Source organism: Apaloderma vittatum, unplaced genomic scaffold (genome assembly GCF_000703405.1).
Source record: "Apaloderma vittatum isolate BGI_N311 unplaced genomic scaffold, ASM70340v1 scaffold8008, whole genome shotgun sequence".
Lineage (NCBI taxonomy): Eukaryota > Metazoa > Chordata > Aves > Trogoniformes > Trogonidae > Apaloderma > Apaloderma vittatum.
This window is the reverse complement of record NW_009729011.1, coordinates 23,660-47,721: the sequence shown is the minus strand read 5'-3', so window position 1 is coordinate 47,721 and position 24,062 is coordinate 23,660. Positions and strand designations below refer to the sequence as shown.

The following is a 24,062-nucleotide window of genomic DNA, read 5'->3' as shown; positions in this document are numbered from 1 at the left end:
TGAGCATTTTCAGTGGAAATGCAAATGAGGGACACGGGTGCATTGTGCCGCGTCAGCTGCGGGTCATTTGAAAAGCTTTCCCCAAAAGATACACAGGAGGCTTTTACCCACAAAACCAGCGAGGTGACTCTTGCACGTCTTGGCCATTAAAATATGTTTTTACTCCAGTAAACGAGAAGCTACGTATCGAGTTAAGGACGTTCCCATTACATGCAGCACCACGCCATGAAGCCACAGGCTTGCGCAGCACCGCAGCTGCACCTCGGGCTAGGGAGAGCTTGCAGAGAAATCTCTACCCAGACATTAGAAGAAACTGCTAAAAAAAAAAAACCATCTCCAGCTTCCTTTTATAACCAGGTCGCGTAGTATTCCCGTTGCAGAAGCAAGCTGAAGGCAAAGCTGTATTTAAACTGCAAAAGCCAACTGCGGAAAAAGGCAAAGAGATGCTTTACAGGGATTTCGCTTTACCCCAGTTACAGACACACACGGACACAAAAATGATGCAAGAGATACATAATTATACACACACACATACATGGGATATACGAGACAGCCTATAAAAGTGTTTCACATTCTCCAAGTGTGAAAGGCATGTTAATGATGCTTTCTATCGGCTTGCGTTACAAGCCTGCTGCTCAAAACGAAAATGTACTCAAAACACCCCTCATACAGTGCTTAGGAGGTTCTGTATGAACCGTCAGAGGACGTTTCCTGATCAGAACGTCCGAGGGGGAAGGAGGGAATGGTGAGAGCCGAGGGGCAGAAGGAAAACAGAAAAAGCTGGATCTCAGCCAGCTCAAGCTGCAAACAGAAACTATTATTTAGCAAGCTGTGCCCCAAAATCCGGCTCAGAACTGGGCAAAATACCGAGCTGGAGAAAAGAACCATTATAATAAAACTCCCTGTTACTGCTAATTATAAACAGAATTTCTCAGAAACGGACAATACCTTTTCCAACACTAATATGTTGTGTCATGTGAGAGCATTCGCCTGTGGTAACCCACCAGCAATAAAAAGCAAGTCTTCAGTAAATCTAAAAAACGAAAATTCAAGACTCTACGTTTAATTTTCAATCTGGTACAGCTGGAGAGAACCAGAGTGATCCCCCGAATCCAATAAAAGCATGTCCCTGAAATTCGAGTAGGCTATTTGGTTAAACCCTACCAAACAACCGGGTACACATCGGAAACAGAGGAACCCAACGGCTGACAGAACAAGAAAATTTCACGTCAGTTAAGATTGTTCAGTAACAAGCTCATTTGTATGGAAAGTCAGAGTGACAGCAGCACCTCTGCTGACACACACGCAGCCTCCCGGCGGTTGTTTCACCTTGCTTGAGGCACGCCAGCTCAATAATGAAACCACATTAACATCAAATCAGCAAGGCACGTGATTAGGTAAAAGATGGGTCTCAAAATACATATTAGAAAGAAAACGATCATTGAAGTTTTTCCTAGAGAGACCCAAAGAGATCGCTCCTTTGCCCGCTGTTCCGCAGTGCTTTCGCACGGACAAAGAACACGTCGTTACCGAGCGCTGCAGCTAACCAAAAAGCACCAAGATAAAACTGACAGCGATTTAAACTGCCTGATAAACAATCAATGCCTCCACCTTCAGTCATAAATAAGCAAAAAAAAGATGGTGCGTGACACTATCCTGGGACGCAGCAGCTCTGAAGGACCTGAGCATCGCTGAGCGAGGGAGACCGACGCTGGGAATCACAGGATCACAGGATGTCGGGGTTTGGAAGGGACCTCAGAAGATCACCTAGTCCAGCCCCGTTGCCAGAGCAGGATCACCTACAGCACATCGCACAGGAACGCAAGTCCTGAGCGAATCCGGAACACGGGAGCCCTGAGCAGGAGGCACAGCGAGTGCCCCTCGTGCCCGTTGCCGCAACGCTGACTAGTTTTGCTGCTCAGAAATTATATCTCAGGGGGAATAAATATGAGAGGAAGCACAAAGACGAGCTACTGACCTGCACGGGCGGTTTCACGGAACCTAGCCCATCTCCTAACCTTCTTAAACCTGGTTTTAGTTGTGAAATTAGCTCATCGCAGCAAAAGCACACGTGGCAACCGGTACAGGCAGCTGCACAACTAGACCTCGGGAAAGCGGGGAGCGTCCGAGCACCATCTCACAGGAATCTCTCTGGAATACGGCGCTGGAACCTTCTCATCCACGTGCAAGAGGTCAGCTGAAATTGCAGAGAAAGTGACTCTTTCTTCCTTCCCTCTTCCTATTTCATGAAAGGAGACCAGATGCTTCACCTAGCTTTTGTTCTGGGAGGCCAAGAGGAAAATAAAGAAGAAATAAAGGTGGCAGGTAACAGAGAACTATCCTAATTAAGGCACACACTGGGAAAAACTAAGTCCCGTCATGTGTATATTCAAGCATGAGATGAAAAAGGTCCTACGGTAAATTTCTAGAGCAGGAGCAAAAAAGGAACCAATTAAAGACATTCTGATTTGCCTATAAACAGAAGATGGGATGTAGCTGCCCGCAAAAAGAAGAAACAGGATTTTAGCAACAGGATCTTTTCTACTCCCGAGTTTTACGTTTCTAAATACCTACAAAGACATGGAAAAAGTGGTTGACAACCAAAGGCTTTTTTTAACTCAGTAGGCAAAGGGACGTGCTGCAGTGCTACGAGGTTCAGTGGGTGAAGCCCATCAGGCCGGGAGTAAAGCATTAACAGCAAAGTTTTCCACCCATGGGAAAGCCCAGGCACAATCAGAGGAGGTTTTGCATCGCTGGCAGTTTTGGTATCACAAATTCAACCACCGCTACCTCAAAAGAGGAATTGAGGGAAGTCGTGGGATCAGTGTTACGCAGGAGCTCAGAGCGGGACCCAACAGCCCCTCTGGGCAGTGTCAGTGATGGAGCAAGAGCCAGAGCAGAAGCTCTGCAGCTCAGTCACAACCGGACACCTTTCTGTCATTTTCTTCTCAGATTCCTCGGTCGACGTAAGCTATCTTTTCCCTTCTGTCCAAAAGCAGCACCTGGCAGAAAACGTCCTCTCTCCTGCAGACTGCTCTTATGAATCCGAGAACATGAGGCAAAGGGATTTAATTCTAATATTGTTTGTACAGAAGCCATTCGCTGTAAAAACACACTGCAACTGGTCACTCTATTCTCTATGCAGTAAAATAGAGTCTCACCCCTAAATGTCTGCATTAACCAGAGAGCACTTCTCAAACAGCACAACTCCCTGGTGAAGCCACTTATCCCCCCCTAAAAATCCAAAACAAGACCTCTTCAAGTGTCTGCCTTTAACCCCTGTTTCTCCTTAGAAGCCAGCTGCAATACTCCTCTGAAATAAAATCATACGGAAAAGAAAACATAAAGGAAAACAACATTGTAACAGCTCTTCATGTGACCAGGTCTGGAGTTTATTAGAAAGAACTGAATTATTCTTTCGGGCAAGATGCAGCTCACTGAAAGCCTTAATATCGTCTGAGTTTTTAAGTGTAAGTGGCAAGAGAAATCCCTGTTGAACCTGAATTCTACTCTGAAGTGGGAACATCCTAATGATAATAAATTATTTCCTGTGATATAAAGCTAAAATTCTTCTACAGTATTATTATTATTACCATAATGAAAGCTGCCATTAGCCAAGTCCCTTCTCCCTCTAGCGCTCGTTATCCCCCAAGAAAGCAAAGCAGGAGATCATCTTTATTTGGAGCAAACAGCCTTCCATGAAACAGATTAAATTTCACGCCTCCTTATATTCACACGGGGTTTCTGCTGTTTTTTTTTTCAACTCGGCTGAAAATATCTGTGAGTCTGATGACCTGAAAGGAAGAGCTTGGTGCTCAGAGCCCCTGGAGGCTCGGATGTGGAGAGGAGACTGAAATAACGAACCTGAAGTCTGCCTGCTAAGCAGGATTCCACGCAGCGAGGGCGCCCAGCTCTGACACTAAGCAACACTGAATTCACTCAACTTGTGATCTGAGAGCCTGGCTTGAAAGGTAATAACTAAAAATATTCTCACAAGCCACCGGTTCAGAAAGGACGGACTGCAGCATCGTGACAACACCTCTGGTAACACTATAATCCCCAATACATGTGATGCAGTTAGGAAAAAACATCTCAAAGTTCTAAGAGCCAAAGAACAGACGTTAAAAGGCAGTAGGACACACACACCACCTCATTGCATCCATCACCGTGTCCTGGAAATCCACCAGGAATTACACAGCATCCATGCTTTGCTCTTGCTCTCTGTATGGCGATGCGGAACACGGCACCGAGCCCAGGAGCGACTGAGAAACCCAAACTACGACTCTAATGCAAACAAATAAATAAGACAGATTTTGAAAAAGATATTCTGAAACAAGCAAAGGCAGTTTGATTCCTGCAAAAAGAAAATGCAAGACAACACGTAATTAGCGATGACAGCGTAAGGGAAAACCATTAGATAGGATGCGGATTCAAACCGCTGCCCGTAAAGAGACTACAGGCAAGCAAACAGCAGTTTAGTGACAGAAAGACAAGAACGTGCTTTCAGCAGACACGCAGCACCTCTTAATGAACAAAACCGTTAAGCTGCCTATAAAACTGGCAATGCTAGAACTGAACGTCGCGTTGTTTTTTGCAGAGAGTCCAAGCACAGGCTTGTGTGAAGCCCACGGAAGGGCCGGTGGCACAGCAAAAAGGGCAACGTCAGAGTTCTGTCACTCAGACCTGCGGGCTCAGCATTACAGCCAGACCTACTGAGCAGAGAAAAGTCTTTCCAAAAAACCAACAACCGCATTTTGGGGCTATTTCTTAAGGTCGTTCAATGACTTCAGACTCATAAAAGCAGCTGCCTAAATGAAAATTGTGCGCTATTTCACTTTGGAGTTCAAGCAGAAGCGACTGAAGGTGGCACTTGTGCTCCTTCGAGGTGTTAGAGGTTAGAACATGAAACCGCACAGATCTGGAACAAAGGAGCGTTTTAAGAAGAGTTCTAACGCAAACTGGAAACCAAGCCAACGGGCACTGGCATCAAACAAACCTTTGCTTTGGTGGCAGCTGAGGCGAGGGCAGCAGCTGCAGCTGTAGCGACGTTTCCTTCCGAGATTTCATGTTCCACTTTCTTCTTCCCAGTCTCGTTTTCTTTGTCTTTGCTCGCATCAACGTTCTCCTTGTTCTCTTCTGCCTCCTTCTCCTCTGAAAGAGATTTCCCACCCAGGCCGTTACGCGTGTTCTCCCCTCGTTAACAGGGATTGCGTCGCACACACAAATTAATCCATCCCCACAGTGCCACATTCCTACGTTGAAAGAGATTTCCCACCCAGGCCGTTACGCGCGTTCTCCCCTCGTTAACAGGGATTGCGCCGCACACACAAATTAATCCATCCCCACGGTGCCACATTCCTACGCTACTGTACTGCTGCTCGGCCAAACGCTAACCGAGGAACAGTTCTAGTTTAAGAGGATCTGATCCAACATAAATAAATGCTTTTCCCTTCCATCCTGTCAATTCACCCCTGCCAATTCCAGCTCCCTTTCCAAATCAGCTCCATTACCACATCAAATCCAAATGCTTCTTGTTCGACCTGGTGCTAAAATACTGCATGTAAGTTCCAGGAAAAAAAAATAAATTATGTATCTATGTGGTACAAGGGAAACATAAAAAAAAAAAAAAAAATTATGTATCTACGTGGTACAAGGGAAACACGCTGAAAATAAATAAGAATAATGTCTTTAATAGAAAAAACACCAACTCCTTAGACTGTCAAAATAAAGGCTCTGCATCACTTCATGGGGAAATGGAGCTAACATACCCACTTCCGAGGGCAGAAGTGAGCAGTCCCACTTTGTATCAAAACCGATCCAACGGTGTGCAATACAGGCAAAATAAAATAATTTCTATGACCTACACTCGCTTTGCTACTGCTGTTTCTTCACCTAGTCACTACACACAGGGAAAACATAAAGCTCAGCTGAGGTCTAAAATGAGTTCCAGAAAGAATTTAGTGCCTGAACTCTGCAGTGAAATTAAACTAGAATATTTACTACTGAACCATGAAGCAGCCTGATGTGCACGAGGAAATCTCTCTGCCACAGCTCAGTTTATAGACTCTCCCAAGCACTTGAGGGGCAGGCAGGCTGTTAAAGCTAACGTGGCTTGAGGAACAGCTGGGAACCATTACCTGGCTTGGGGTCTGCGGTCACGTCACTCTCTTGCTCTTTTTCTGGATTTCTCTCATTTTCTCCCTCTTGTGTTTTATCGCCTTCCTCCATTTCAGTCTCCGCTTTGTTCTCAACCTAAACGGGATGAAAGACTGTTTGAAGAACAAGAGCTAGAGAAGACATTCACTGATCATTTATAGCTTTCAAATTAATTCACTATAATAAAGGAAGAGATTAAATTTTAAAGCTTCACTGCCATTAAGCCTGTTTTGTCAATCGTAACTAAAATCCAAATAAAAAAAGTCTATCAATGGATTCAGTAACTCCAGCCAACCTGGCTTCACCTGAAGGTACAAGAATGAACTAAGATGAAGGTGTTTTGTCCCCCATGGTGCCCCCATTTATTCCAGTAGTTTATGCATAAGGGTGGTATCTGTTCCAGTGTCTGCTAAGGTTAATAATCTGCACGGTATTCAGCTAACCACACAGCTGCAAATTCTGCAGAACTCGGTTCACAACAGCCTCCTGTGGCAATAAACGCTACGACTGAGTTCTACGTTATGGGAAGGTGCTTCTGTACAGGAACTGGTGGAAGAGAGGGAACTGCAGCTTCATGCTTCACACTGGAAGCATCATGTTCCCCTTGAAAACACTCTAAACTCACCTGAACGTCTCTCATTAACCCTGCTCTACGGAACAGTGTGTCTTTTCAAGCTTTGACCAACATCTTCCGCACTTGCACCTACCTGAGCGTACCTGACCACTACCAGAAGGGAACAAAAGATCTACCAAAAAACCAGAGTGAGAAGCGATACCACGACTACCCTCCGCAGCCATTAGGTTAGTTTTATTCATGGGACTAACCAGGCGACGCAGAAATATCACCTGTTGCTGCAGACTCCAGCATTTTAGTTCAATTTCCATTCAGGTCTGAAACCACCGCAGCCAGTGCCATCAGTGCAGGTTACCCGAAAAGCGGTTCTGCGTTCAGTCAGCTCCACACGCTGCGCTCAGAAACGCCAAATGCCACGAGTAACCAGGCTCACTCATTGCCTGAGCCGCCCTGATCTCTCTCATCTAGGGAGAACTGAAAGCTGAACTCAGCTTCAGGAAGGCAATTTAGCACGAGACAAGCTTTTCTAGGGTGAGACTTGAAGGTGACGCAAGTCACAAACTGTAACGTACCCGCGTCCTCCCGCAGCTCGAGTCTCTAATGTTTGGTATCGCCCAGTTTACATTTCCTCCCAGTCCGACCTTTTTTGACTTGGGGCTCGGAAATATCACACTGATCCTACTGGTGGTCGTCCAGCCAAAGAAGTGTCTCTGTATGGTTTGTGACTAAAGCACTTGTAAGGAAACAAAGCGCTCTGAAGACCGAAAGCTGTTCCCTACGGACGCCGGCACAGCCCAGCACACTGCCTTTCCTGCACAGGATTTTCTAACGTAATAATTCAGGTTTGTAACCATCAGAAGTATCTTTTCACAACCAGCGTATGGAGCCAAGCTTACCTTCTCAGACTGCTGCCCATCTGTCTCAGTTTCCATCTTTTCTTCTTCGGCTCCATCTGAAAAAACACAAGTAAGGCTTCAGAAGTGCCGTAACATCCATTTATCATACTAAACATATTTTCCAACGTTAAGCAAAATTTTCTGTTCTCTACTAACAGAGAGCTTCTGTTCTCCATTGATCTAAAGGAAGCTGCAACAGCAAACTCCTGGAAAGTTAAAAGCTTATTGCACTAACTTTAGCTTAAAAATCAAATTTACTTGCAAATTTAAATTTAACTGGTTTTTCTTTGCAATCCAACAAGCAGAACAAAACATTAGATTATTTACGCTCTGCTGAAACCCCCACATCACCCATGTAGAGAGAAACGACCGAATCCATCAATTTTAGCTACGTCAAGGACGGCCCGACGCACGTTCTGCGGTATTCAAGTCATACAGTAACTCCCATTGGTAAGCTGCCGTATTATCAAATGTTTTTGCCCGATACAGCCAATTTGATTCCGTAGATGGTTGTCGGTTACATGATTAACCTCAATTACGGTGCTGCCAGACTTGTAATTCCTCCTCAGCACAAGATCCCCTGAGCCGCTTTCGACAAAAGGTCTCTTCAGCAGCGTCGTCGTGCGCCGCAGGTCACCTCAAGACTCAAACGTCATTTTGCAGGTGCTGAAATACCAGAATTCTCCAAAGCAGACCTCAGAATAATTATTCAGCGCCAGAGTAACATGAAGGAGTAGCAAATCTGTTAAAGCACTAACGCTGTTCTTAAACACTAAGGATTCTCCTGGGATTTCTGGCCCCCAAATCACTCAAGGCAGGGACCAGTCACCCTCCACACGGGTTTGATGTGAGACCCCGCACAGTGAAACCTCATTTCACACCCTCTGTACCTGCTGCTCTGCATAAACGTGATCACCAACCGGTTCTCCGGTTCTGCACAGCTCTTTGTGCTGTTCCTCCAAAGATATTTCTCTGAAATCATATCCAAACCCCCCAAAATAACAGTCAAAGCGAATTACAGAATTGCCAAGCTTGAAGAAGACCTGTAAGACCATAAAGTCCAACCTAACACTGACAAGTCCTCCACTAAATCGTATCTCTAAGTCCAATGTTTCCACGACTCCCAAATCCCTCCAGGGATGAGGACTCCACTGCTGCCCCGGGCAACTCGTTCCGCTGCCCGATAACCCTTTCAGTAAAGAAATTGTTCCTAATATCAAACCTAAAACTCCCTTGGTGCAACTTGAGGACATTTCATTGTCCTAGTTTCAGTCTGAACTGAACAATGAAGCTTAAATCAAATTAACTGGCCCAAAAGGAGTAGTTTGATAGTAGATCTTCCTGGCCAGTGCTCTCGCTCAGGCCTCAACCGTTCATTCTCTTGCCTCCTCCTCAGCTGTAACGCTACCAGTACTAATAGGTTTGTACTGAAGGGGGGGTCAGTGAAACCACCTGAGTTAAACCCTAATGCTTTCTTTGCCTTCTCACTGAAAAAAGCCATACTGCAGCTCCTCACAAGCCCAACCACAGCTAAACAAAATTCAAATCACACTTGTGCACGAGAGCTGGCTGGTGGCTGGATATAAAAGCACACAAATTACCACCTCGCAGCTCTGAGTTTGCTCTGCATCCAAACAAATGAGAAACAGAGCCGAGGCTGAAGGAACCCACCTCCTGACGATGCCGACACAGGACAGCCTGCTCAACTCCCAGGTTTTTCAGAAGCACGTTGTCCAAGATGCTCTGGAAAGCCAGAGCTGACTTGCACCTTCTCTTCAAATGCTGAAGAAAACAGCGCTGGGTGAGCTCTTACTTCTCCCCGGTGGCTTTGGGTATTGCTGCTCTTGTGAGACCCCACCTTGAATCCTTTGTCCGGTTCTGGTGTCCCCACCATAAGAGGGACATGGAGCTGTTGGAACAAGCTCAGAGGAGGCCACAAAGCTCACCCAGGGGCTGGAGCAGCTCTGCTGCGAGGACAGGCTGAGGGAGCTGGGGTTGTTCAGCTGGAGAAGAGAAGGCTCCGGGGGCACCTCATCCCTGCCTGCAGTGCCTGAAGGGACCTACAGGGAGGCTGGGGAGGGACTTTGGACAAGAGTGTCCAGCGACAGGACAAGGGAAATGGATTTAAATTGAAGGAGAATGGGTTCAGACTGGATCTTGGGAAGAAATTGTTCAGTGTGAGGGTGGCCAGACTCTGGAACAGATTGCCCAGACGAGCCTCTGGAACAGATTGCCCAGAGAGGCTGTGGCTGCCCCCTCCCTGGAGATGTTCAAGGCCAGGTTGGATGAGCCTGGAGCAACCTGGGCTGGTTAAGGGAGGTTGGATCAGATGATCTCCAAGGCCCCTTCCAACCCAAGACATTCCAGGATTCTATGATTCTATGTTGTAAGGTGTGCAGGGCTCTTCATAAAATCATCAGTTGGGCTCTCTAAGCGTAACCAATTTCCTGGACTTCTCCAAGAGGTGGAGCATCAGCCTTACAGCATACCCTGAACCTTCAGAGCAATCACACTGGACAGCCTCTGCCACGACTGGCCCCAAGGCGAGGCTCCCATACCGGAGTCGTGAAGCACCTTCTCATGGAAAAAGAGAAGCGTGCCAGGCATGTGCTCAGGAGACCTCTACAGAGAGCAGAAGTAGCTCACCCGCACCACTGGAGCCTCCTGTTCCAAACTGGTCACCAAAAAATCTCCATCGAGTGTCTAACCAGAGCAGTCTTCCTCTGCTCAGAGGTCAAATCAGAAGAGTCACTTAGGGAATAGTCATGGGAAGTTACGAGTATGTAACAGGAGCTGTCTGGACACCTGGCAGGTTCTCTCACTGCCACGGACATGTGGGTCTGGGCAGCACCTGCTGCCTCTTATATCTTCATCTCTGAAGCCCAAATCAAGCTCGTCAGACACCCGTAAAAACCTGACCTTGACCACCAGCACCTTCAGAGTGTCCCATCACCAGGCATGGAAAAACCTCATCTCCGACACACAACTACGTGCTTCCTGCTGCTGCTCACACTGGCTGTTTTGTTTGGCTGACTAGACTGAGCTCTTCAAGCTTGTAACCTCTCATTTACCGTCCGTTCGGCACTCAAATAGCTGTTACAGAGACATCTGCAGAGTTCTGCCGAAACAGAGCCAGGCTCCAGATCGCTCTTTGAGGGGCAGCTGACCAGTTACCATCCCATCAAACCTTGGCATCTGCAAGAGAGGACTAGGTAACAGCCTCCTGATGTACAGCAGGGGTAAAATGAGGAAGGAAAACAAAAAAAAAATAGTAATAATAAAACCAGATAAGTCCCTGGTACCATGTGCTGGATGCATACACCTTACAAGAGACCTGAGTGTTTTAACAGCAGTTAGTATATTTTAGTGTCAGGACACATCGCTTGTGACTCTTGGTTCATTTATTATCTTACTCCTTAACAAAGCATTTATTTAAAATGTTCCTACTAACGACAGCAGGCCACTGAGATGAGGGGGTAACAACAACCATACTGATGGAGAATATCACCAAAGCATCTGAAGAACAGACTACTACTTCCTGAAATTTTACACAGGGATTGTCTAAAAGTCCAGGAAATCCTGATTTATTTGCAGTGCCCCACCACTCGGGAAGATCAGACACGAGAGAAGCGTCAGCACCTTCTCGTACTCCTTGTCTAGGACCTTGAGTTTCCTCGGCAAGAACAGAAGCTCTTGTACAATTTAATGCGCAGGGACGTTAAAGAAAGAGCTTATTTAGATCATCAACTCCACCACGTGCTGCTGCACCAACACAGAACTGCTGGCAAAAGGCCCTGATCCATCTCTAAGGTTCTGAATATATTAGCTGGTGTTGGGTGTTCATTTTGGGTACTCCTCATTTTAACTGGTAATTCCTGTGTGCTACACTGAAAAAAAAACAGGTTTACAAAGTTTTTTGCTTTAATACCAACGGTTCTGTGGAGATTTTTACAAAAGTCCCTTCCATACATAAGAAAAACACACTAAAACACCCAACTGAAAGGTAACGGTATCTCTTGGCTGATTTTAAGATGCTAAATCTACTTATCTGAAGTATCTGCCACCATAATTCAGTTTATGGAGACTGAGGACATACCTCCTCCAAAATTTTGTCTCAAGAGCTAAGATTTAGTGACCTAATAATGTCGTGGGGAAAATCTAGATTAGATTTTGTCAGACAGCTATTTCAAGCCCAGAAGCAGAGCTCCAAACTGGCTTGGAAGTGTCATCCCTCCTAGTAAATGCCAGAGGAAGCTTTGCAAAGAAAGCTTTATTCTCTCCTTTAGCAAAAGAATACCAACCAAACCGGAAAAACAGAAAAACCCGCTCCAGCCTGCTTGCATAGGTAGAGCTGAAGATCACAAACTACAACGACGCTGCAGAGGAACACCTAAGTTTTCATTCTGGTGCAGCTTAGCTCAAACATCAAGAACTTCAGGATTCCTAGTACTGGGATACAGCGTAATTAAAGGAAAGAAGCCTCAGATTTTGTATAAATGACCCAAAATTTAACCACAGGGAGAGGTGGAGCAATTCTGAAGTTCTCCTTCATACTAAAGCCCAAGCTGGAGTGAAACAGGCCAGGAAAGCTCTAGTCTGTGGACAATTTTAAGTCCAAACAGGGAGGATTCTGTCTTCAAAGCTGGTGTCTTGATAATTTGCTCACTCTTCTGAAACATCCGAACCCGAAGCTCAGTTTCTCAGGCTGAGCAGGCTCAAGTCTCAGCATCCCACAGCACCAGTGAGCAGCCTGACCTCTGGGCTATCTCACCTCCTGAAGGCTCCTTATCCAAAACTTGCAGCTTCACCTTTATGCTCTGAGGCAGTGGGAAAAGTCCCTACAAAGTTCTTGCCACACAATTGCCCCCGATTTGCTCACGTACACCAATGTCATGGGTGACAACCCTCCTCGCTAGACTGTGAACCTCGTTTGAGAGGCAATAATCATGTCGGCAGCCCCCGAGAACACCACAAAGCCCTCTGAGACGCAGACCTTCCTCCCCTACTGAAAAAGTCAGTTTGTTCTTAGGTAGGACTGAATTCCCTCTCCAGTTCAAACTCAATTCAGAGCGTGGGTTTAGTTTTCCGATCACAAAGCACTTCAAGGTGTCCCGTCTTGCGGCAAAGTTTGTCAGAAAAGCAGCGTCCAGCGGTGCTCGAGTCACCCCGGTGATTGAAGATCTGGGCACAGGCTGAGTTTGCGCAGGTTTGTGCTACACATCGAGCATCACCACTATCCCAACTGTTTCATATTGATTCTCTGCAAGTACCGGGACAAGTTTGATTAAAGATTCTTTTTTATTTCATAGAATCTGGACATTAGGAAGAAATTCTTCATGGAAAGAGTGGTCAGACGCTGGAACAGACTGCCCAGGGAGGTGGTTGAGTCGCCATCCCTGGATGTGTTCCCGTGTCGTTTAGATGTGGTGTTGGGTGATGTGGTTTAGGGGTGACCTTGTAGTGTAGGGTCAATGGCTGGACTTGACGATCCCAAGGGGCTTTTCCAACCTGAATTGTTCTAGGATTCTATGAATCATGGAATGGTTTGGGTTGGAAGGGACCTTAAAGATCATCTCATTCCATCCCCCTGCCACGGGCAGGGACATCTCCCACCAGCCCAGGTTGCTCCAAACCCTGTCCAACCCGGCCTTGGACACTTCCAGGGATGAGGCTGCCACAAATTTGTAGCCCAACCTGGAGACCACGGTAAGAGCTGTCAAGAAATTACTGCTGCGGAGGAAGTTTCAAGGCACAGAGGATGCTCCAGAAAGACAAACTCCTTCCCACCCACCCTTCAGAGAAAATTTTCTCAGAGAATAAAGCCCAGAGAGCATCTCGCAGTAAGGAAAACTGCCCTTGGACTCTGCCTTGCATCATAATACATTTGACGGATGCTCTCCAAAACAAAGTGTTCTTTTACCTTACGTAGGGACACATGCAGCTACAAAGAGAGTTAGAAGGTACGTAGGTGTGACAGCAACATCCTGATTTCACTTAGGTTTTCTAGTCGCGGCTGTAGAAATAAATGTTACTTTAAAATTAGGATGACAACTTTAGGCAGGTTGTAGTCAATGGGTTTTGAAAACTGTTTTCTCGTATTAGCTACTAAGTCCTTATTTGCAGTGACAGCGCTGGGCCGCGGCGGTTCCCACCGGCGTCAGCCGTTCTGCGCCTGCGCACAGCGAGGGGACCCAGCTGAAATACTACAAGGGAAAAGAAAACGAGAGCTCTTAATTCTTAGTTTGGGGGCTACATAAGTTTATCTGGGGTAAAGGGGTTTTTTTGCTTCTAAACTACAGGCTGCTGAAAGCACCTCAAAGCAACTAAGACGTCAGTAAAAATTAATCTGGAATTCAAATGTGAAAGGATCAGAAAAAATGCAAGACATTTCTGACTCTGCATGAGAATGACAGAAACAGCTCCTGCCTTACAGTTAGACAGAAACACAACTTTATTGATTTTCCTGTATGATCTAATGAGGTTAATGAAAATACATAACCGACAACGCAAACAGGAATTGATTATTTGGAGATCCATGTCCCTGTTCCAAGAGGGGAAGGCTTAACTTCAGTGAGAAAGTCCCTGTAATCCCTTTTACATCCCTTTTTACAATGCTTTTTAACCCTCTGCAGCAGGTTTGGTGTTACCCCTTGCAGGCTACGGGCAATCAAATTAACGACGTTTCTGAAATCAGCAAGAGGCAGATGGGTGTGAGACACCACAAGACATCTTTCAAGAGGGAGAAACCACCGGCAGAGCGGGAAACATCCCCTCTCCCGGCCCCTTTTCAAACGTGAAGCAGCAAATACTTTCTGTCTCTATGGAAGTTTGTTCTCCTTTACCTATTATCTCCAAGCACACACAGGCCTGTCTTCCAAAACATGAAGAACTTTCAACCGACTTCTGACAAAGCCCCGGTGACTTTTTAGAGAAGCTAAACTGACTTTAGGCCAACAAGGAAATCCATAAAGTATTTCCATGGTAAGAATTTACTGCACCACCCGCAAATAGAGACTTGCAGCATAAATGGGTACGGAACCTCCACGGGCATTAGAAGAACGATAAGCAAAACCTCACACAGAAACGCACACACCCGCCAGCCTGAGGTTCACCTCAGCAAACAGCTGAAAGGTGCCCTCCAAACATCCCCATCTCCCGTGTTTTCACTAGGGCAACACACGTAACCTGTCAAAAGTCAGCCTTGAATATTAATATTTAACCAAGAGGAAATATACTACAGCTATGGAAAAACCCTTGTGTCTGTGTATGCTAATCACGCTATTATTTGAACCATAATTTACATTTTTCACCGTAAGTCAGGACTCCACAGTCACCAGAGCTTCCTCTGCTTCTGCTCGGCATCACAGCACGATAACCACGCGGGCTTCCACGGAGAAGGGCAGAGAGGTCACCAAAAGCCACCGTAGCCCACGTGCAAGCGAGTCCGTCACAAGAGCATCGATGGGCTCAATCCTCCGGTGGTGCAGAACCCGCTCACCAGCTCCTGGTGACAGGCACCGTGCACAAAGCCCTCCGAGTCTGCTCACTTTAGCAAAGCTTGCATTATTATTTCAGAGTTAAAGCACACCCTGGAGACCGCAAGAGAAATATTCCTGCCAAACCTGAAGGAAAATAACTTCTCTCGTGCACGTATTGTACTTGTATGTAGCGTTCTGGTATGTTTATGTCAGAATGATACCACATCGTCCATAAAATGTTAAATTTAATCGTCTATTTAAGTTGTAGCAAAGCCAGTAAACCAGACCACTACTCCCTCAGTGTTTATTGTCACAGACATGTTACAGCTGCAAGCACCCGCGCAGCTGTGTCAGCAGAAATACTTTCAGTGAATCACTTGTCTGAATAAAACCTAAAATGCACAGGTAACCACCTCCAACACAGGCACTTCAGCGACTGCCTCTTGCCTCACTCTGGGCACACATACGTAATCAAGGCAGTTAATCACTTTGGGAAAGCCATTAAGAAAGCGCCCATGCTCAGTGGAGACTTCACTGAACCTACTAAATCCCACAGGCGCACTGAAGATTTGCCTTCTCTGGAGCGTAGTCACCAGCCTGAAGAGCTGGGATCCCTTGCTCGCCCCCCTCAGCTGATTTTTGCTGTAACAGATGCAGAGCATCTTCACCTGCAGCACTCTGCAACCTTCCTATCTTGGAAAGCAGAAGTGTCTCCCATGCGTATCCCTGCATTTCAACCACCTGAGCGTTCCCCTTAACCCCACTGAGGCCTTACAGCATCAGTTTAAAAGGAGCCATCATCAGCTTTTAGTAAAACCAGCAATGAAGGCTTAGAAGACAAGATTCTTGGATCTTATTATAAGTTCCTGCAACCTGTTCCGGTCATTTTCTGCTTCCACATTCCAAACCGCCTGTAATTCACCAACATTTCAAGTTTTAAAATCATTACTGAGCCGTGATATAATTTCTGAAATACAACAACTGATGAACTTCATCACATGGAACGCTAAGTAGATATTTTCAGTTCTCCACGGTGACGTTTAAATATTAAACTTCAGGTCTAGCCATGCAAAAAGCACAGCTCCTTTTCAGCAGCTGCCCTCCGCGCCGCTGTACTTGGCCGCATCACATGCACCTCTGCAAGCGCAAGCTATGGATTCCCCCGTGCCCTCCAGTGCGAAGCTGTTTTGGAGGTGGAAGGCACCACAGATTGTTGAGTGACCCAGTTCACTCTTGCTGAGCAGCTCCCCCAGGGAGAACCATCTGCTGTTGTCCTAATTTATTCCATTAGTCACAGCCCAATACAAATCGCATTAACTATAACAGGGCAGTCGTACTTAAGAGAACTCACCACGCAGCTCATTCAGAAATAATCGCGTTATGGTCATCTGCTCTCCAACTCCCCGTGTTAAATGATGAGCACCTCGCAACCTCCATCTGCAACTTGTGCACCAAGTCTCCTGAAGAAAGGAGACGGACTAGTGATGGTCAACCTGCTCGGCCGCATTGCAGAATTAGGGCTCCAAATAGTTACCAAGGTCCTCAAACTACACTGACACTTGTCCTTGGAGAATACGGAAAAGGGAAACAATGTCCCAGGAAGAAAAAAATTGACTTAAGCTAGGCTTCTTTTAAAATAGCTGTCAGATTAAATGTAGTCCCAGAAGGAGTCACACCTAGACTTGTTCTACAGCAGACTTGAAAATAAACCCCCAAGTCCTGCCCTTCCAACAGAGCGTCGATGCTGTCAGTTCTACCCCACAGAGCCCTGTGGAACGGGGAGAAGCACATATTCCGGCTGCCAGCGCTCCCCACTCAGCACATACTCCGCATCCTCCCAAAGCACCGAGCTGCCTCGCATCGGGTCTGCTCCACCGAGAGGAGAACTGAATCGTGTGACAGAAGGATCGAGTGGTCTGTTCACAGCTTTTCTATTTAAAAAATACCTTTGTGAGTTAGGCAGTACTTTGAAATCTAATTTTACAAGTGTAGTTTTACACTGGACATTTAAGAACCATAAATAGTAGATGTGAATCTTCACCTGCAGGACTAGCAGTCGCTACAGGAACAGCACCAGTCCCTTACGATCCCATCGCACCATCTGGCACCTTGCTCGTGTCTCTCCATGGGGTGACACCAGGTCAACTATGAGATGCACAAGCGCAGCCCAAATCAAACGTTCCTGTCAATCTAGATTACGTTCTGTTTTACCCAAAGCTATACGTGCCTTTAAATATCTAGTCACTAAACTCACCGAGATGATTTGCGCTAAGCTGAACAAAACCAGCAGGCAACAATGCTGGAGAGAAAAAGAAAGATCTCCTGACAAGATGGCAGGTCTGAGGCAAGCCAAAGAGATTAAAGTCTTTCGGAAAGCCAGCAGGTACGTAGCAAACTGTGCGTGTCCACTCATTTTACCGCTGAAGGAGAGAGAGCCAAAACTGCAACCCCTTTCTGGTTAGCTCACCAAGTGCTTTTGTTTTATAGGGAGCTGCCACAAGACACACTTTTACTCTCCACAGTAATGGATAAACAATTTGCGCCTACTGAGGTTCCATTTAAGGGAATTAATACCAGCCTATCTGCTGAATACTACACAAGGCAGATCATCTGAAACCGAGCTCTAGAACAAGAGGTTGTTAGTAGGGCAGGGCTGATGCACAACCACCAGAGCCAAGAACCGTGGCCTTATCATGCACCAGTCTGTCATTTCATAAAGTTATTCTCCCTCTACCACCACGGTTAGCAGCAGACCCAGAGCACAAGATTTACATTAAAACTGGCTACCAAAGGTGTGACATAACATGAACGAGCCAGCTGGCGGTCAAGGAGTCGATAAAGCTTGCTTTATCATAACTGTAATGCTAGAAAAGCAGTGTTCTCCAACACCCCCAGATTTAGCAGGAAACGTTCTGCTCTGGTATTTGTGCTCACTCAACTCTGCACGTCCCAAGCAATGGCATCTCCACGGATGCAGGAAAACATATTTCTAACCCAAGTTAGTCCTACGTTCATTAATTCAGTGCCGAGAGTTAATAATCCTGCAGCAAGAAGTGGAGTGACCTGTCACTTTCCTTACTCGCGATTTCCATCTCCTGTTGGAGGTGAGCTTACGGTTTATTATGAGTCAGAAGAGAAAATGCCTAAGGAAGCTCGTCCGCAGAAATTTCTGCGTTTTGACAGACAGCCTACCGATTTTCTCCGGCTCATCTGGACCCGTTCCGGCAATACAGCTGCTCTCTAGCCCATACGTTGGATCCACCTTCCCAGAGGCTCTTGCTGCTTCCTGCACTTTCTTCACGTGAGCTTCAACAAGCTCCAGCGGCACCTCCTCTCTGACTCGAGAAAATTCCTCTGTTAAAAAGTACACAGAAAACATCGTATTGCAAATGAGAAGTTATGATTTTCTCTGATCAACATGCAGGTAAATCTCGTGACAAAGCAAATTCTCAAATATGGAAGTTCCTTCTATTCCCATGAGGTAGTTAATTTTCTCTCTCATGTGGCAGGAAAGAGTCTCTTCCTCATTACACAAAGTTGTCTTTTACGTGAAAAAAAAAAAAAAGGAAAAAAGTGAAAGGAACTACTTCATTGAGTTTCTTAGAGGACACAGAACTGCGGCAGATAATTTCACACAAGTAAAAAAGGAAAATTCTAAGTTCAGCACTGTGCCTTTACCCTTAGCTACATCAGTTACAGTGGCCACGGTGACATCAACTGCAAGGTGGCGCCTGCGTGGCCAGTGAGGGCAGAAGGACAATAACACAAGCCAGCCCCAAGACACTCAGTGGCCTTCCAGAGCTGTTCTGACTTGTTCTGTAACTTGGCAGCTTCAGGAACACCAAACCCACAAACCTGGGTATCAGCAGAACCGTCTTCTACATCCACGTCTGTTTGTTTTTACAACTTATCCTTAAGAAACAGTTGGTTTTAAGAGCAGACTAAGACTGAAGCCGCAAAGACCAAGTGGAAAAGCTTGCCGGGGCAAGCCCATACCTAACGCAGCCTTCGCTGCGGCCGATGCCACCCGAGGATCCACCACCGATGCCAGAAAAGCAACGGTGCTCATCACTGGGTTGCCGGACTGGCTGAAGGGTACGGGCTGGTAAGCCAGGGGGCCAAGGGATGCATCCGAATTCTCCAAGTAGGGGTCTTCGATGGGGAGTCGCAGAAAATGGAGAATGCACTCATCTTGGGTACGGCTCCCAACGTGCTCCGAGACTTTGTTCCAGTCATCTTTGTACATCTCCAGAGCCTGCAAAAGAAAAACCATTGTACGCACGTCAACCACTCCAGGGGTGATAGAATGATAAACTGGGATCAGACAACTAGTTAAAACCGTATTTTTTTTCTGGTAGCAAAATTATTCTGCGTAAGAAATACGAACATCCCGCTGGGACATCAGCTACATTTAAGCTGCAGGGATCATCGCAGGAGTCTTATGCTGTTACTGCATCAAAAAGAATTGTCAGAAGATTTGGGATTTACTAATAATATTTACATCACTAGTGTTTCCTCATTTTGCCTCCACATGAAAAGCTTCACAGAGAAATAAGTTTGCTTCTCCTCCCAAGTCCCACCAATTCTTTCAATTCCCGTAACTAGTCCCCCCTGAGGGCACTCTCGCGTCCTCTCATTTCTGGCTGAACGCACCAAGCTCTCTGGGGCAGGAACAGGATTTATTTCGCACATCTAGACCAGCTATGGTGGTGAAGTCCAGTTTTTCGATCCAACAGATGTTATGAAAATGAAAGAGCATCAAACCAACAGATGAGGGGAAAGGAGGGAAATATATTCTGCATCACAAAGCCAGAAGAGATCAGCTCTCTAACAACGGTTCACCAGTCTGATTTTCACTGTGCATTCGGGTTAACAAATCATTGTTAAGTCGATAAGCCACCCAATTCACAAGCCGACCTTCTTCATCAACATTAAAATACTTTTTGAAAAATCCAGGAGTTTCCAAACGTACTGTTTTCTTTGCAGCAGTTCTGCAGAAGTGGTTGAGTGTTTTTACAGCTCAAACATAAGCTGTGAGAATCCGTCAAAGAGCACAGAGTCAGCTGGAGCAGGACCCTGGGGCAGGTCAGGGATGTTGAAGGTCATTTGGGGAAACATCCAAAGCGAGGAGGGTTTTCAAAGATGTGGAAGCAGACTAAGTAGAAGGACAGATGGGTTAAATCCAGAAGTGTCGGAGATCCAAAGGCACCGAGCAAATTAGAGAGTAAAAAAGATCAAGTTGCCTGCAGCGGGTGGAGCTTCTTAGACCCTGATCTGAAAGCAACTGACGCTTCACCTGGCTGGAGTTAAAAGTTTCTCTCTGTCAGAGCTAGGTCTCACTGCTTCAACTGGGTGGGGAGGAGGGAAGAAACCCCAGCATCTTCAGATATGCTGGATGGAGAGAACAGAGCCTTTTGAGGGAACCATCGCCCAAACCCCTGGGTGGAAGAGTAGTTGGGCGTTTCCAGATTAGGGGAAGGCTGCGCTCCAGCCAAGTTTACCTGGATGGAAAGAACACCACAGGAAATGTTGAAGACTACGAGCTGGACAACATGATGGGTTTCAAAAGCTCAGGGGAGAGAATAATTTGGTTCAGGAACAAAGCAAGGACAGACTGGTCCATAACTGCCTATGAACCCTCCTCCTGACCTGCCTGATCTTGTCCAAGCGTTCAAAGAAATGAGAAACTGCTGAGTTCACCAGGTCGCACTCACAGGGAAATATTTACTCTACATTCGACCTTCATTTCCCTTTCCTTAACTTCAGCTCCGTGCTGCAAAGTTCCGTGTCACTGTCTATCCATTTTTAATCACACGAGCACATCAGATCAGCCCGCTTTTCACGGCCACGCAGGGTTTTCTGCTCATTCTCCTTCATTGCTCGTTATTTTTCTGCTAGACGAACGAGCTCTCACAATAGTTGTCCTTACTATAAATAGCTGAAAATGCACTTAGCTATGCAAGAATAGTGCTCCGTGGAGATCTGGAGAAGCAGTGGCTGGGAAGATGATTCTGGGAAGGAAATAGTATTCCCCCCCTCCCTCCCCAATTTATTCTGTTAACAGGCAGAAGGACAATAATTATTTCAGATAAGATTTATTTTTTGGAACTTCACTACATGTATCTTTGCCCAAAGCTACCCTGAGGATTTAATTGGACTGAGCTGGCTTGTTATAGCTGAATTACTTATGCTTGAACCGATATACTCTTTACTGATTTATTCATAGGTTAAATCCACAAAGAATGAAGAACAAAAAACACTATTAATTTAAACTTGTATTAAAAAAAATCAGTCTTAAGACTTGTGAGGTTTGGGGGTTTGTTTCTGTAAAACAAAGGACAATATGTCATCTGGATTGTTTCATTAGGCTACTACTTGCTATGTATGACCATAAGCTATAGATGACACAAAAAGGAATGAAATTTAAATAATACTAGTAAGCAGAGAAGTCAGCATATCAAGATATTTGTCTTGTTTCTCCAGACGAGAACTCCGCGAAAGACACGTTAGCCCGTTTTCACCCTATAAGCAAAATTTTTCCACGTGCCAAGGGAAAAGGAACAGGTAAACAGTGCCTATCAAACTAACATAAAAAAATAAATAAAAATCAAGTATCTCTTTTGGCTGTCTGACAAATATGCTTCCTTATCTGCGAAGGCTGAAACAAAGCATGGTGCTGATGTGGCACTTTGGCCAGCTTGGAAAAGAAGCCACACACAGAAGTACTGTTCAGCACCGTCAAGATCCATTGTCCACGCTCTCCCTTAGGAAATTCACTTTTCAATGGGTTTACTGACACATGTAAAAACAAAAAGAAGCCAGAACAATCGCACAACTGCAGCCTGGTTTAAGGTCACCGAGTAAAAACACAAAAAACTCCCTCAAAATTGGAATTCTTATGTCAGAACCATGAATTATAGAAAAGGAAAAAATATTAACCACCCAACATCTACATCAAGAAAACGTTCCTGTAAAACAAAGCCAGGTAAGGTGATGATTTCTTTGCAGAAAGTGGCAACACGTTAATTGCTTTGGACCACCAAGAAATCTTCTTCTGACGAAGCGCTACAAAGAGCAGCGCTGCCCTGACGGAGTGTGAAGAGCAGAACACGCTTCTGCAGCGCACCTCTCGCCACGGTTTTCACCCTCGACTGGAGCTCCAGGAGACCTGACAACAACCACGTGGTTCGAGAGCGTCGCATGAAGCAATCCGGGGACAAAGACTGGATTCGAGCGTGCAAACAGTTCCCCGACCTCATTCCTGCAGTACCTGAAGTGATTTATCTCACATGTATTTCCGGTAGGCTTCTGGAAAAAGCTTAAAGAATACATCAAGTGCAGCTCTGTGGCAAAGGAAAGGAATAGCTGTATGTGAGTGAAGAGCTACCAAATAAAGAGCTTCCCTGCTTAGTGGCAGGGGACAGGAAAAAGACTCATCTGCTTCTTAACAATTGCAACTTCAAAGATCAGTGGTTTCCCTTAACAGGAACCTTTAAATTCATCAGAATTTCAAAATTCTTATCTTAGGGGCAGCTAAACCATTACTTGAAGGGCTTTTATTCCATCCCGTTAGTAACTTCTGTCAATGAAAAGATCCCTCTGCACCACAAGATCTGTTCCTGAGCTTACGCAAACGTTCCTAAACACTGCATTTCTGGTTTGCAGACACAAGTCAACTAGAACTGACCCTTAAAGTACACGATGCCCCTCCAATACACAGACATTACCGCCATCTCTTCTTAGTACTAACATTTTCATAGCCATGATGGTCAAACAGAGGGACACAGTTTGGAGGGAGAGTTGTATCTTTTCCAGAAGCCGTAACCACAAGAGAATTGTCTACCAAGATACTCAATCAACCCCCTCCTCCAGCTACATCAGCTGGGTCTCAAGAGATGCTTCCCTCTAAGCGCTCTACTTTGTGACACCAGTTTCTGTAAAAGAACGCAGCTGTCATCCAACTTTACTTCAAAAAAAATGATTAACCTAACGCAGATATTTCAAGCATGTGATGTCTTGCATGTTTTGGTTTCCCAGCCTCTCCTCCATGAACTTACTTCTAATAGCAGCAACGTCTCTTGCTCTGTCCATTCTCTTCCAGCGCTTGCGCCTTTACTCTGCAAAAGACAGGAAAAACAAAGTGAAATACAGGTTTCTTTGCACGGAACATTTGAAAAGAAAACATTAAGAAGGAAAAGGGAAGAAGCTGTTATTTCCTTCACTCAGACATGTACCTTTCACAACCTTCCTACTACAGATAACCAGTCCCTGGTTTACTTTGGCCAGTAAAATTAAGCCAACAACCTTTAGACAAAGCGTCACAGCAGGGTATCTAACCCCCTCGCCAGCGGCCACACAGCTGAGGCAGGCTGCTGTCCCTTGGGGAGACGTGTTCCTCAGGTCAGGCACACACGGGATTCTCTTGGCTTAAAGGGTATCTTTCTCAAAAGAACGGGGTTACATGAATTTAACTTGAGCTCCCACCAAACCTCAGCATCCAAGGCAGACAGACTGGACTGTGGGAGGCGCAAGCTGGTCCAGAAAAAGTTCACCTATCTAAAAGAGTTCGGCAGGAACTCCATAAAAAAAAATAAAATCAAATCTTTCCAAGCGAGATCATAGAATCACTCGGGTTGCAAAAGACCCCCGAGATCATTGAGTCCAACCACTGACCCTGCTCTGCAAAGCTCAGCCCAACCCATCTCCCCCAGCCCCACATCTCAACGACCTTTCAGCACCTCCAGGGGTGGGGACTCAGCCCCTCCCTGGGCAGCCTGTGCCAAGCTCCGGCTGCTCTTGCTGGGAAAACTTTTTCCTGCTGCCCAGGGTGACCCTGCCCTGGTGCAGTTTGCAGCCGTCCCCTCTGGTTCTGTCGCTCATTCCCCGGGAGAAGAGCCCAGCCCCAACCTCTCCCCAGCGTCCTGTCAGGCCGTTGCAGAGAGCGAGGAGGGCTACCCT

At 46.0% G+C, this 24,062-nt stretch overlaps 1 protein-coding gene across 1 annotated transcript in view; it reads right to left on the bottom strand.

The window, feature by feature from the left end:
- Positions 1-24,062, bottom strand: part of SMARCC1 (SWI/SNF related, matrix associated, actin dependent regulator of chromatin, subfamily c, member 1) — a gene marked incomplete at its 5' end in the record, with an annotated part of 65,513 nt that overhangs the window by 17,921 nt on the left and 23,530 nt on the right. The window contains 6 exons of the mRNA XM_009874290.1: positions 4,997-5,151; positions 6,138-6,252; positions 7,627-7,682; positions 18,297-18,458; positions 19,101-19,359; positions 23,162-23,221. Coding sequence (XP_009872592.1) covers positions 4,997-5,151; positions 6,138-6,252; positions 7,627-7,682; positions 18,297-18,458; positions 19,101-19,359; positions 23,162-23,221 — 807 coding nt within the window. The remainder of the gene's footprint in view (positions 1-4,996; positions 5,152-6,137; positions 6,253-7,626; positions 7,683-18,296; positions 18,459-19,100; positions 19,360-23,161; positions 23,222-24,062) is intronic.